Raw genomic sequence first — 15,040 nt, forward strand, 5'->3', positions numbered from 1 at the left:
TTTTCTGCAGGGAGGGAGAGGAGGGCTTCTGCAAATCCTCGGCGAGGGTAGCGTCGGGAGGAAGAGGAGAGGCGCTAGGGCACAACGTCGGGAGGAAGAGGAAGTCGGGAGGAAAGGATGTTGCGACGAGACGGGGCAGCGATGAGATAACAGTGCGGGAGAAAGAGGATTTGCAGTGCTGAGTTGGGGCAGTGCGGGAGAAAGAGGAGCTAGGGCAAACCGTTTGCTCTCGCCGAGAAGCCAATAAAAATGTGATTAAACGCTGTGACGCGGACTTTGCCAAGGAGCGTCGGGAGGAAGAGGAGGGCTTCTCTGCGACGAGTAGTGCCCTAGCGTCGGCAGAGAGGAAGAGGATACTGATTTGGGGCTGCGTCGGGGGAGGAAACGGGTTGCTAGGGCACCGCGTCGGGTCGGGAGGAATTAAAACGCGTGACTCGTGGCGAGCGTCGGCAGAGAGGAAGAGGATACTGATTTGGGGCTGCGTCGGGGGAGGAAACGGGTTGCTAGGGCACCGCGTCGGGTCGGGAGGAATTAAAACACGTGACTCGTGGCGAGAAGGAAATTAAAATGCGTGACGCGGCCTTTGCCACGAGGGCTGTCCGCATCGGTCCGCACCATTTAGTTCGCAGCGTAACATCTTTGTCTATATATATATATATATATATATATATATATATATATATATATATATATATATATATATATATATATATATATATATATATATATATATATATCTCAAAGGCGAGGACAAACCTATAGTATTATCATACTTTTTTTTTTTTCTATTTTTAATTTGGACAACATGTTTAAAGGAAATGTTTCCTTAAATCTTCTTAATTGAACTTAATTGGGCCGGCCCAAACGACCCATTAAGAAAGCCCTAGAAAGAGCTGCATGATCAGCGACAGGCAACCGACGAGGAGTCATGGAGTTCGAGAAACGGAAGGCGGCGGCCATGGCGGCGCTCGCAGCGCCGGCGCCGGACAAGTCGCCGAAGGGGGCAGTGGATGCGCCTATCGTTCCCCTCCTCGACGTCCTCAATAGCCACCCTTCCTACTTCACCACGAGCTCTTGCTCCGGCCGCATCTCCATTCTGGCCCACCGCCGCCGACCGTCCTACTCCGACTCAGGCACGGTAGAAGATGAGAAGAAGGCTTATTCCAAAAAGAAGGCGGGTGGTGGAGGGTGGGTATTCGTCAGCCACGACCCCGCCGACCCGGAAGCCGTGGTCGACCTCCTTTTCGGGGAGCGTGCCCAGGCCATGGAGGGGGAGCTGGTGTTCCGGTTCGAGCCGCTCATTGTTGCTGTCGAGTGCCGTGATGTCGCCGCCGCTCAGGCGCTTGTCTCCACCGCTATTTCGTGTGGATTTAGGGAGTCGGGTGAGTTAGTGTGCTTTCTTTCTCTCCCACGAGCTGTTTGTTGGTGAACCAGCTTTATTGTGGTTTGTATGGGCAAAGTGCCTCGGATCATCTGAAGCTGGGCCTTTGGCATATGCACTGTTATTTACCTTCATGTTTTATAATAAGTCAATTACAAATGTTAATTGTATAGCATAATCCTCGTATTTATACTTAAATTTGTTCTTAATCTTATCACAAAATTATCCAAGAATTATTTACGATAGTTTGGTTTAGGACTGAAGCTGTTTGAACTCCTTGTCAGCAGTTTACATTTGAAATATAAAATAACCACATTTTACTATAAATTTGATAGGAATAAAGAACATTTCCATGGGAGAGCAGCTGTCTCTTGGCAGTTTTAATTCACTTTGTTTAACGTATTTGATTTTGTTGATGTCTTGAGTGAACTTTGAAAAAAATATGTTTTGACCAATTTAATTTAGATTTTTTAAAAAGTGTTTTTAATGCCAATTTTATCACTTTATGCAGGTATAACAAATACTCAAAAGCGTGTTATTGTTGCTATAAGATGTTCTATACGTATGGAGGTGCCACTGGGACAACTTGATCATTTGCTGGTTCCAGCTGAGTATGTTCAGTACCTTGTGAGTATTGCTAATGAGAAAATGGAGACAAATAGAAAACGAACAGAAAGTTTTCTCCATGTCCTGAAATACAAGGTGCGGTTACTATGGATTATTTTATATTTGAGAAACCTCAGAGATCAGTTAATTTTTTGGATCAGCTGTACAGTATGCTTGATGCCTAATATAAGCAAATTGTGTATCAATTTGTCCGGCATTATTTGTGCTCTCAGAACATGATCATAAATTACCAGTTTGTGTTCGAGGTGTCGATTTTGATCACTATTACTGCTTTTTTTTTTTCCCTTCAAGTGGAACATATTCTTGGCTTGATCTTCCATTATCTTTCTGGAAACTTTACTAGATTCTCCCAGCATCTTTTTTAACCAAAACTAGCGTTAACTTGATTCGCAGGGCCTTCCAGTATCACCTAAGGATATGCTAGATTATGGGCAAGGTTGCATTCAGAAGATTGGCAAAGATGGTTCCTTTAAAGCCAAAACAAACAACTTTTTTGCTGCTTCAAAACTAGATGGGAACAAAGCAGTAGAGCCTCACCTGGATGATGGATATAGAAGTAACTCTGGGTGTTCTGAACGGTTTGATGAGAGGGGCACTGTTGCTTCTTGCAGTAAACTGTTAGAAGAATCAGTTTGTTCCCCTGAAGTTGAATCAGAAATAGGACATTCTAAAATGATAGTTGAACACGAGACTGATTCTAATATAGGTAAATTTGAAGAGCCTACTTGATTGGTTTGTACATTTGTCTCTCTGGTACTGTCAGAGGATTAAATTAAATCATCAAGTTGGTCTTTTTCTAGATTTGATTTCCATCACATATTACAATAATAGGCATTTTTTTATGCATTGTTATGCTCATATAAAATACACAACAGATATTTCTCCTTGTAGTATGATTTAGCAAGGCAACATTATAAAGTTGAAAGATGAATTTTATTTTTACATCTTCCCAATACAATTATAATCATGTTGTTCGAGTTGCTTATGTTTAGATTACTTTCATTTTTCTAAATGAATCAAACAAAAACAGTACAAAAATCTAAATCAATCAATTAACTTTATAATACATTTGAGCCCAGGCCTATGAATCTTGTTGCGCTTGACAAGGACCCACTTCTAGTGTCGGGCCCAGATTGACCCATTTGCATCCAAGATGAGCACAACCAAAATTGTGCTAAGCCAGGCCATGGGCGGCCTGACTCAGCCCATTTGATACCTATATATAAATTACGCTTTTTTCATTATCAGTGTAATTTTTATGTTGTCTAACAAGACTATTATTATTGTTGTTATCGACTCTATTATTATTATTATTATTATTCATATTAACTATTATTATTATTATTTTTTTTTTTTTTGTCTGTGTAAGCAATGTTGTATAAACAATAGGTTGACACCTCTTGATCTATATAGGTTAAGCAAATTTTCCTCTTTGGGTCGCCTGTTATTATATTTGATTTTCTAATGTTTAATTGCACGCTGCTGGTGCAACATCATCTTTTCAAGTCTAAGTCACATGTGCAACTCTTGATCTCTATTACAAGTGGATTTTTAGCTTGTAGGCCACCATCTGGCAGCAAAACGTGCAATGCTTGTTGCTGCAAATCATACTTTGCCCTAGTCTAGTTGTAGACAATCGAACAACTGCATGGTGAATTACTTACAACTCGTGAGTAACTGTGGAAATCGCCATCTATATCTATGGTTTATGCTAGTTGACAAAATGCAGCATGAAGAGTTGATTGCCACAATATTAATAAAATTACCTATAAGTACAGTGCAAATCTGATCAAACTTAAGAAATTGTGGGCTCTTTGTTCTTTCATCTTCTGATAATAACCCTGATCACTTGGTGCCTCACCAACTAATTGAATTAAACCATCTAATATTACATTTTCTCCCTGATGATTATCTAGTTGTGTAATCCAACCTTTAATATAACCTTATGCCGCTTTCAGATGATTTAAAGCACACCACTGTTTCTGCATAGATTAAGTTACAATTTCTCAACAGACATATCAGGAACTTCCAGGTGCTCAATTTCTGTAGTTATGTTAAAGATTTTTGGTGAACCATATGAAAAACTCTCCCTCTGGGGCCAATCAGCTTGCGTCCTAAGCAGTGGAGGAAAAGAACAAGTATTTGTATTTGGTGGTTTTGGAGGTTTGGGACGGCATTCACGGCAAAATTATTCACTTTTGCTTGATTCTCAATCCGGACTACTGACTGAAATTGAAGTTGCAAATTCACCATCTCCACGTATGGGCCATACTGCTTTGCTTGTTGGGAGCTGTGTTTTCGTTATTGGAGGAAGGGCTGGTCCTTTGGAGATTCTTAATGATGTTTGGGTCCTGAAAACAACCAAAAATACTTGGTCACTACTACAATGTAATGGTCATTTCTTCAATCCAAGGTAACTTGATTCTCAGTGCCTAAATTCATTATGATATTGTTTACAATTTTTATATGCTGATGCCACTTACAGAGAATACTCTCAAGGCTTAGCTATGGAACTTCAATTGAATAGTTAACAATGAATTAATGTTAAAAATCTTTCATACTGCTTAAGCATCTGAACTTATTTTTAAAGCCTCTTTCTCTTTTTCACAGGAAAACTTTCTTTAAAACTTGTTATCTTATTTGCATATAGAACTGTGTTTATAATACTTTTCTTGCTAACATCTAATTTGCTTTCTCAAAGTTCAATGCTAACAACAACAGCAACAAAGCGTTATCCTATTAGGTGGAATCGGCTATATAAATCCTACTACGCCATTGGACTCTATCCCTACTATATCATAATCTATACTTAAATAAATTTTATCTTGTTGTATTGTTGCTAACTAAGACTTTTTGATTTTCCTCTTCCTCATTTGATGTGCCTATTTGTCATAGTTTCACATCGCCATTCGGCTCTAATATGCTTTCTCCAAGTTGAATGCTAACACTATGAATAAATTTGGGATGCTGAATAACTAGCTATCTATGCTGCCATTTGCTAGTCTAGTAATAATTCAAGGGTCACACTTATTGATAACACGCTTTGTATGACATCTATGTTGAACAACAATTATCAAGGCAACTACATCCATTTTGGAAATTTGCGCACTATAATACCTATGTTTAACTATCCCAAGAATCATGATTCATACTCATTTGATCCACCCATCAACATCTATGACATAAATTCTAATGCCCTAATTTTAGAAATTGTCTATACAAAATTGAATTTGATGTTGGGTTCATTATCGTCAGGATTCTATGAAATCATAAGCAATTATTATTTTATTCAAATACTTATTGTGTCGCAGGCATCGCCACACAGCTGCAGTTATAGGCTCAAAAATATATATCTTTGGAGGGCTTTGTAATGAGGTAATATATTCCTCCATGAACATTCTAGATACTCAAACGTTGACATGGAGTGAAATTAGCAAATTGGGAGTGTGGCCTTGTGCTCGACATTCACATTCTATGGTGGCGATTGACTCTCAATTGTTCATGTTTGGTGGCTATGATGGTCAGAAGGCACTAGGGGACCTCTATAGCTTTGATATCAAAACATTACAGTGGAAAACGGAGAAAACAACAGGAAGAGCTCCTTATCCTAGATTTTCACATTCCATGTTTGCATATAAAAATTATCTTGGAATTATTGGGGGATGTCCTGTTAGACAACAACATCAAGAGTTGAGTTTGCTGAATTTGGCTAACAACGTTTGGGTGCACGTGACCATTGATTCTTTTTCTAGAGAACTTTGGGTTCGTAGCTCTGCATGTCTAGTTAATGATGAACTTGTTATTATCGGTGGTGGAGCTTCATGCTATGCATTTGGGACTAAGTTTACCGAACCAATGAAAATAAATTTGCAGTTGTTAGAATCTATATATGAATTTCTCCCTGAAGCAGGATACCAGCCCACTATTGATCATAATAATAGAAATAATAAAAAGGATTCAACATCTGACTATTATCTGCAGGGGACCTCATCAAATTTGGAACCAACGGATTTGTCTGATAATTTTTCTAAAGGAAATGGGAATTGTGCTGATTATAAAATCTATGTGCTACAAATCAAGAAAAGATATGCTAAATTTGCAAAGGATGTGACAAAGAAGTTTGGATTCTTAGATCTTTCAAGAAAAGTTTGCCCGAGTCCAGATGGCTGCAATATTCTTTTACCAATTACTAGTGATTTCCACAGTTTACTTCTGGAAAAGCAGCTCACGCAACAAATAGGAAGTGATGATCTTGATCATGTTTACCAGCATGATGAATCTCAAAGAAATGACCTTTCTGTAAATGAGATTACTGTTTCAAAAGCATTGAATGTTTTGTTAGCTTGTGGAGTTTCTCTAGTAACTGATGATGTACCTTGCAACAAAAAATTGCACAAATCTCCTCAAAAAATGATGAAAGAACTTGTACGCTCTTTGTTGACACAAAAAGGAATGTCTTTGCAGCTGTTGCATCAGTTGCCAACAAGGTTTGATTTTCTACTCCGTGTATCTTTTATTCTTTTATCAACAAAAAACTACATATCCTAGTTATATCAGTGTAAGTCTGAAACATTTTTGCTTTAAAGGAATGGACTCAAGGAACGCCATTGTAAAAATATTTTGTTTTTCATTACACTTAGAAAAAGCCTTTTGTTTCACTCAGGTGGGAGCATCTTGGAGACATTGTTGTGCTTCCAAAAAGTGCCTTTACGGATCCTATATGGGATTCCATCGAAGAGGAGGTTTGGCCTCTTGTGGCTAAATCACTTGGTGCTCAGCGATTAGCACGCCAAGTAAGTCAAAATAAAATTTAAAAGCCTCTTTCCAAGTTTCTGCTCTCAGTTATTTTATCATTTTTCTCTATTATGTTAGTGCAAGTTTTAGGTGGATATAAAATATCCTAATATGTGTTCTACTTTGCAACTCATGCCATATGAATTTCTCATATAACTAATTTGGCCCTTAAATATACAATTCCTTTTTAGTGTGTAAAAACCTATACTTCTTAGTGACAATTTATTGGGTTAGCATTTCTCAAATTTTTAAGTTCCCACTAGATGAAAAATTAGAAGCTCTCTAAAGAAAGCATCCATGTCAATGTGGCACTCATAAGAAAATTGTATTTTCTTTGGTGATCATCAGTAAACCAGACTGCCCAAATGTAATTTTACTTTCATTGAATAATTAGCTCTAAACTAGGATTCTCAAAGAAGGTTGTATAAACTTATCAATTTGTTCTTGTTAATTATTGCATTGCACCAGGCACTAGTGGGTTTTCTGTGTTGAATGAATGGAATGTTACATAAGGGAAAAAAAAAACTGAGTAGATTTCCCTTGTTACTTTGTTGTTTCTTATCCCACTTCATTGATATTACATCAGGGTCGAATTTTACCTACTGGAACCAGAGACAGCACCTTAGAGTTACTTCTGGGAGACAATGGCTGGGTTACCCACCAAGAAAATGGAATTATTTACTCATTTGATGCAACAAGATGCATGTTCTCCTCAGGAAATCTGTCTGAGAAGTGCCGTATGGGTGCACTAGACTGTGCAGATGAAGTCATTGTGGATTTGTTTGCTGGAATTGGATATTTTGTGCTTCCATTTCTTGTCAAGTATGATCATTTCCTTCAGTTAGGAGATCTGCATTTTCTCAAACTAAAAGGATTTGACCGTTGTGTTTTTTTTCTTTGATTAATCATACAAGTCCTCTTGCAGGGCTAAGGCAAAACTGGTTTATGCTTGTGAATGGAATCCCCATGCTATAAAGGCCCTTCAGCACAACGTCCATGCAAATTCTGTTGCCAACCAATGTATTATACTTGAAGGAGATAATCACATTACAGCACCTAAAGTATGTGCTAGTTTTTTTCCCACTTCAAAAGTTATTCATGTGTCTTTAAAGGTGTACCATAGTCTTCAGCTATCTCTATCTGATGTGTGAATGAATTTAATGAAACAGATGTCTAAGCTGAAAGAAGCATAGTTAATGTATCTTTGGCATTACAAGTTGTGTTTTCATAGCATTATTCTTGTTCTGTAAATCAGAGTGAAAACCCTGAAGTAGCTGAGATAAACTTAGTTTCTTTTAGTTGTTTCAACTTTCAATGAAAGAACGCATTTACTGATTGTTTAGCACCATTGCATACAAAATCATAGTTTATTGCTTCTTTCAGTAGCCAAGACAAATTTAGTTTCTTAGTTATTTCCTTGAAAGAACTTATTTGGCTGGTTGTTTGGCTCCATTACTTACAAAATTATTGTGTGTTTGTGTCTTTCTGCATACGACGTGTGTAGTTACCCTTGCGAGAAGCAAGGGTAGATAAGTCTTTTTATCTTTTGTAAATAAGTTGATGCTTAGGGTTGTGTGGCTATATAAGCATATGTAATTCTCCTGAAATATGATGAATATTAAGAAACCTCTTTATTACAACATGGTATCATAGCAAAGTTCCGATCCCTAACCCTAGCCGTCGGCGCGTCTTCTTCCTCTTTGCCCTAGCGCTGACCAAGCTTTCCTCTTCCTTTCTTCATCGCGATCTCCTGGCGCCGACCAAGCTTTCTTCTTCCCTTCTTCATCACGATCTCCTGCACTTCACCATCTCTCGAATTCCTTTTCTTCAGCCCAGTCTACTGCCGCCGCCCCTTCTAGAAAATTTTTAATGGCGGACAACACTAGCGAAACCTCGGGGATTTCTACGAACCCTATGTCTTCTTCAGGACAGGTACAACTGGTTTTCACAATGGCAGACACTGGAGGGTCCGGTCTTCAGATAGTATCAGAAAAATTGTCTGAGACAAATTATGCATCTTGGGCAGTTGCTGTTGAACTTTATGTCGAAGGCCATGATAAACTTGATATTCTTCATGGCACTAAAGTGAAACCAGATGAAAAGGATCCTAGCTTTCGCACTTGGCGGTGTGACAATATTCAATTAATGACTTGGATGCTTAACTCTGTTAATTCTGGCATCAAACAAGTCATTCTTCATAACAAAACAGCGTACGACATGTGGAAGACACTGGAGCAGATGTGTGGATGCCGACATGATATGCTGCGTACTTATCAGATCAGCAGTCAAATTTTCAAACTTGAACAAGGTTCTATGTCAATCACCAATTATTTTGCTACTCTGAAAGGACTGTGGGATGAGTTTGACTACTACCGGATGGAAAATTGGAGTTCCACTGATGATCATCGGAGATATTTAAAGCTTCTGGAAAAAGACAGAATTATTAAATTTTTAGATGGACTTACTGCAGAGTTTGAGAATTTAAAAGGGCAAATTCTTGGTCTTGATCCTACTCCTTCTCTAGAACAGGTTTACTACAAAATTCTAAATGAAGAAGGTAGAAAAAGGACCATGAACAACAAGGGGATTTCCAGGAGGTCCTCCGATTGGGGAGACCTCTGTTTTTATTGGTTCTGCAAATAAGTTTCGGCCTGGGGGAACTAAAAGACAAGGGGACAAATTTTGTCGGCACTGCAAGAGAACTAATCATGATTCAGATTTCTGTTGGGAAAAATATCCAGAAAAGAAACCTGAAAAATTTAAGCACAATGCTAAGAAGGCTCCTAATAGTAGTAATATTGCTGTCCAAAAGTTAGAAAATGAAGAGACTATTGGTTCCTTGTGTCCTCTATCACGGGATTGTCTTCTACTGATATTGTTAATCTCCAACATCTTCTCTCTCGGCTTCAGGCTTCATCTTCGGCCCCTACTCCTGCAGACTCTACTCCATTTCAAGCGCACACAGGTATCCGTGGCCTGGGAGTAAGGATTAAGTGTTACTGGTCCCATTTTTTACAGCCCCTGGGTCATTGATTCAGGAGCTACGGATCACATGACAAATGCTGCTAACTCCTTTATTTCTTATTCTTTATCCTCTGGGCAGGAGAAAGTGATCATTGCAGATGGAACCAAAGCCACTGTTGCTGGCAAAGGTTCCATAAAACTTACAGATCATTTTTTCCTATCCTCTACACTTCACGTTCCATCCGTCTCTATTAATTTACTTTCTGTTAGTAGCATTACTAAACAACTACACTGCTCCGTAACCTTTTTCCCTGATCATTGTGTCTTCCAGGATCTCGAGACCAAGCAGACGATTGGGACTGGCCGTGAAGTAGGGGGTCTTTATTATTATCAGCTTGAAACAGCATCTGCTCTGAAATCTGCAGCCAAGTGTTTGGGAACTAAGCATCAAGAAATTCTTTTATGACATTCTCGGTTGGGACATTTGTCTTTTCAGTCTTTGAAAATTTTATTTCCTAGTCTGTTCTTTTCTGTTTCTCTTCAGTCATTTCAATGTGAAATCTGTCAGTTATCCAAACATTGTAGAACACATTTTTTTGAGTCTTTAAAGAAGAGTTTGTCTCCATTTAATCTTGTTCATTCGGATGTATGGGGGCCCTCTCCTGTGACTTCTTTGGATGGCTATCGATATTTTCTCTCTTTTATTGATGACTACACCCACTGTACATGGCTTTACTTGATGAAAACTAGGGAAGAAGTTCCTCGTCTCATTCAAAATTTTTGTAGAATGGTTGAAACCCAATTTAACTCAAAGGTGAAGATTCTTCGTTCTGACAATGCCCGTGAGTACTTTGCACAGTCTCTAAATACTTTTCTTGAGGACTCAGGAATTCTTCATGAGTCATCTTGTCCCTACACACCACAACAAAATGGAGTGACCGAGAGAAAGAATCGTCATATTCTTAAAACAGCCCGTGCACTATTATTTCAACGTCACTTACCCAAATATTTCTGGGCTGATGCTGTTCTTGTCGCTGCTTATCTCATCAATCGATTGCCATCTAAAGGTCTCGGGAACCAGTGTCCTCTCACTATTCTTCATCCTAGCGTAGAGTTGTTCTCCCTTACACCTCGTGTTTTTGGTTCTCTTTGTTTTATACATGTTATTGGTCCCAAATCCTCTAAACTTGATCCTCGTTCTATACGAGGAGTTTTTATAGGGTATTCCACTTGCCAGAAAGGCTACAAGTGCTTTGATTCTATTACTAGGACGAGATATATCTTGAAGGATGTTATTTTCTTTGAGTCTGAGTCCTATTATTCTCCTCAGTCTCATCCTCAGGGGGAGAATATTACCTCTTCCTTTGTGCCTCAAGTGGTTCCTCAAGTTCCTCAAGTGGTTTCTTCTCCTATTCCACTGGATGTCATAGAAAATAGAAAAGATGCCCCATCACTGGGAAAAGATGCTCCATCACTGGGAGCACAGTCTTCACCATATATTATTACTTATAAACGACGAAGACACAAGCAAGAACCTACTATTGATCGGCTAGTTGAATCGGATGCTCTGGCTCCTGATCCTGTGAAGCAGTTATCCTCATCAGTTGAGCCAACCGCACCTCTAAATATGAATGAGCTGAACCTTCCGGTTGCTGTTAGAAAAGGTGTCAGGTCATGTACTCAACATCCTATCTCCAACCATGTTTCATACTCTCGTTTGTCTCCTTCATATCATGCATTTGTTTCACAGTTATCAAATCATGCTATACCTTCTTCCTATTATGAAGCTGTAAGGGATTCAAGGTGGCAGGAAGCAATGAACGAAGAAATGGAGGCTCTTAACAGAAATGGTACTTGGGAATTAGTTGATCCCCCAAAGGGGAAGAACTTGGTTGGTTCTAAATGGGTCTATGCTATCAAGTATAACTCAGAGGGTGAAGTGATTAGATATAAAGCCAGACTCGTTGCCAAGGGATTCACCCAAACATATGGGGTAGATTACTTGGAAACTTTCGCACCAGTTGCAAAGCTGAACTCGGTCAGGGTAATTCTTTCTCTTGCTGCTCAATATGATTGGCCTCTATTTCAGTTAGATGTTAAAAATGTCTTCTTGAATGGTGACTTTTATGAAGAAGTATACATGTTGCCACCGCCTGGAATTGAAACAAAAGGAAAGGTTTGCAAGCTAAGAAAAGCTTTGTATGGGCTTAAACAATCTCCCAGAGCATGGTTTGATAGGTTTTGCAAAGTCATGATATTGTTTGGTTTTAAACAAGGGAATGCTGATCATACACTCTTTATAAAAAGGAAAAAGGACAGCACTACCATTCTTTTGGTTTATGTTGATGATATGATAGTTACAGGGGATGATGAGGTAGAAATCCAGGCTCTTAAGTTAAGTTAACATCAGAATTTGAAATTAAAGACCTTGGATCATTGAAGTACTTCCTGGGTATTGAAGTCGCTCGATCAAAGAAAGGAGTCTATGTATGTCAGAGAAAATATGTGTTCGACTTACTCAAGGGGACAGGGAAGCTGGGTTCTCGGCCAGCGTCTACTCCTATAGAAGTAAATCATGATTTTACTAGTTCTAGTGGGGAAGATCTTACAAGTCTGGAAAAGGGAACGTATCAAAGACTGGTTGGAAAATTACTCTATTTATCTATGACTAGGCCAGACATCACCTATGCTATTAGTGTAGTAAGTCAGTACATGCATGCTCCTAAAACTATCCACATGAAGGCTGTTGACAGGATTCTAAGGTATTTGAAATCATGTCTTGGAAAAGGCTTGCTGTTTAAAGGAGGTGGTGATCTGAAGGTGGAATGCTATTCTAATGCAGACTGGGCTGGTTCTCGAGATGATAGAAGGTCCACTTCTGGTTATTGCACTTTTTTGGGAGGAAACTTGGTAACTTGGAGGAGTAAGAAACAAAATGTTTGTGCACGGTCCAGTGCTGAAGCTGAATATCGAGCCATGGCACATGGTCTTGCAGAGATGTTGTGGTTGAGTTTTCTGTTGACAGACATGGGATTAAAGGTTGAATTACCTCTCAGGTTGTATTGCGACAACAAGGCAGCAATCAATATTGCAAATAATCCGGTACAACATGACCGGGCTAAACACATTGAGATTGATCGTCACTTTATTCGGGAGAGACTTGATTCTGGAGAGCCATGTCTGCCTTATGTTAAGTCTGAGGACCAACTTGCTGATATGTTTACAAAAGCTATACCCCAAGCTGTGTTTGACTCTTCTCTTAGCAAGTTGAACATGTTTGATATATATGTTCAACTTGAGGGGGAGTGTTGTGAGAAGCAAGGGTAGATAAGTCTTTTTATCTTTTGTAAATAAGTTGATGCTTAGGGTTGTGTGGCTATATAAGCATATGTAATTCTCCTGAAATATGATGAATATTAAGAAACCTCTTTATTACAACAGTTACGTTAGTGACAGGTTGCATTTACTGGAGGCAGCTTTTTAATGATGACTCAACCTCACTTTCATGATTTCATCTCTCTGCACCTGCATACAATAAGAAAGCATTGTAATTGCTTATTCTTTTGTGATTCCTATGTTTTACTTTGAAAGACATGTATGATAGTTTTCTCTGATCTGATGTCTGTGTTTTCCTTAAATCTTGTTCACTTCTAAGTTTAGACATATTTACTTTTACTTTATATTTTAGAGAATTTATAGCTTACAAATTCCATCAGGTAAGCTCCAGAGTTTGCATTGTGTTCTTTTGCTTGCCTTTTCCATTGGGATAGAATGTATAGCACATCCTAAAGGTCTTCCATTGATTTTGGCTGTGGTAGGGGGTTGCTAATCGTGTTTGCCTTGGTCTCCTACCTTCAAGCGAGTGCAGCTGGGATGTTGCTGTAAGGGCTTTAAGGTAAGGTGTATCTTGCTAATGCTATCACCTCGACCTTGCTTTTGTCTATACAAACTAATATGGTTCTCAATCCTTAAGGAGCATATTGTTTGTGTTTATCAGCTTATTCATCTTAGCAAAGTATTATATCATGATTTTTCTAAAACAATTTTTTTTTTTTTAAATGCATCTTGTTCTTGAACAAGCATTATCAGTTCTTTTTTAAAAAATGCATCTTGTTATTATCGGCATAAATAATCTCATGTCGCAAGTGTTCTGATGTTTACAACAAATTAATTGTTTAGGCACGAAGGTGGCATCCTTCATGTGCATGGAAATGTTAAGGACTGCGAAGAGGATTCATGGTTGGACCATGTTGTCAAATCCATAAGCAACATTGCCCATTCTGAAGGTAAACATCATACTTGGAAAATACAGTTCTATGTATATCTAGAGAGAGCAAATAGTTAAAACAGGCCTTTGCTAATGAAGAATTCCGAGTTCAAGCCTCTCATTCAAAATACCTAATCTAAGCCCTATATGTTAAAAATACCCAACTCAGTCTGCCAAACAGTTGTAAATATAAAAAATTATGCCAAAATTCACCATCCCAAGTGAAGTTGTGTACAACTCCAATACAAAATATTATTTACTTAATAGATTGAAAGTTTACTAATTTCATTATCTTTATAATTTTCTATGAAGTACCATTATCAAGCTGTTTGGTGAAACAGTTCGATCGCTTAAGAGAAAAAAGAGGACATATGACAATACAAGTAACAAGCATTTTCAAATAGTAATCTGAACCCGGAATTTTTCCTTAGCCAGGCCTGAATACATATAAAATACATGCCAATACAAACTGAGTTGTATTTCGATTTTTCAGGTTTGCTTTGGGATGTGTCAATTCAACACCTGGAGCGAGTCAAGTGGTATGCACCTCACATTCGGCATCTTGTGGCTGATGTAAGATGCAAACAGTCGTAAACATGTAATTATTTCAGCTCTAGATATTTGCAAAAGATTTTGGGATTTGTTCAAATATATGTATGATTCAAACATTGTTATTTAGACAAGCAGAAATGTATCGTGTTCAGTTCTAGATTTTTTTTTTTGTCAAAAAGACAAACATTGTTAAACAAAAGAGATGGAACATGCTAAGATTTTAGTTATTTCAGCCGTTATTTAATAATTATCGTCGTGATTTTAATATTTAAGACAATTTAAAGGGATCTGGTTTCTTTGCTTGGCCGAACATCAGACGATCGTCACATTCCAGAATTCATAGAAATTATCCATCCCTTTTTCTATCGGTTTTGCTGAATTAAACAAGTCCTTAATGATGTTTATTTGTTGGGATCTCATAGAAAATCTGATGGAGGTGCTTCTCATAGGTATAG

The 15,040-nt window shown here is 38.3% G+C and overlaps 1 protein-coding gene across 1 annotated transcript; it reads left to right on the top strand.

Moving 5' to 3' along the window:
- Positions 1-881: 881 nt before the first annotated feature.
- Positions 882-14,817, top strand: LOC121975713 (tRNA wybutosine-synthesizing protein 2/3/4-like). The gene is made up of 11 exons (XM_042527532.1): positions 882-1,382; positions 1,893-2,083; positions 2,402-2,714; positions 4,022-4,421; positions 5,320-6,495; positions 6,672-6,801; positions 7,389-7,624; positions 7,728-7,863; positions 13,585-13,661; positions 13,946-14,052; positions 14,527-14,817. Exons 1-11 carry the CDS (start codon positions 929-931, stop codon positions 14,625-14,627), a joined length of 3,321 nt encoding a protein of 1,106 aa, XP_042383466.1. The 5' UTR covers positions 882-928; the 3' UTR covers positions 14,628-14,817.
- Positions 14,818-15,040: the final 223 nt, after the last annotated feature.

This window comes from Zingiber officinale, chromosome 4B (genome assembly GCF_018446385.1).
Source record: "Zingiber officinale cultivar Zhangliang chromosome 4B, Zo_v1.1, whole genome shotgun sequence".
Classification (NCBI taxonomy): Eukaryota; Viridiplantae; Streptophyta; class Magnoliopsida; order Zingiberales; family Zingiberaceae; genus Zingiber; species Zingiber officinale.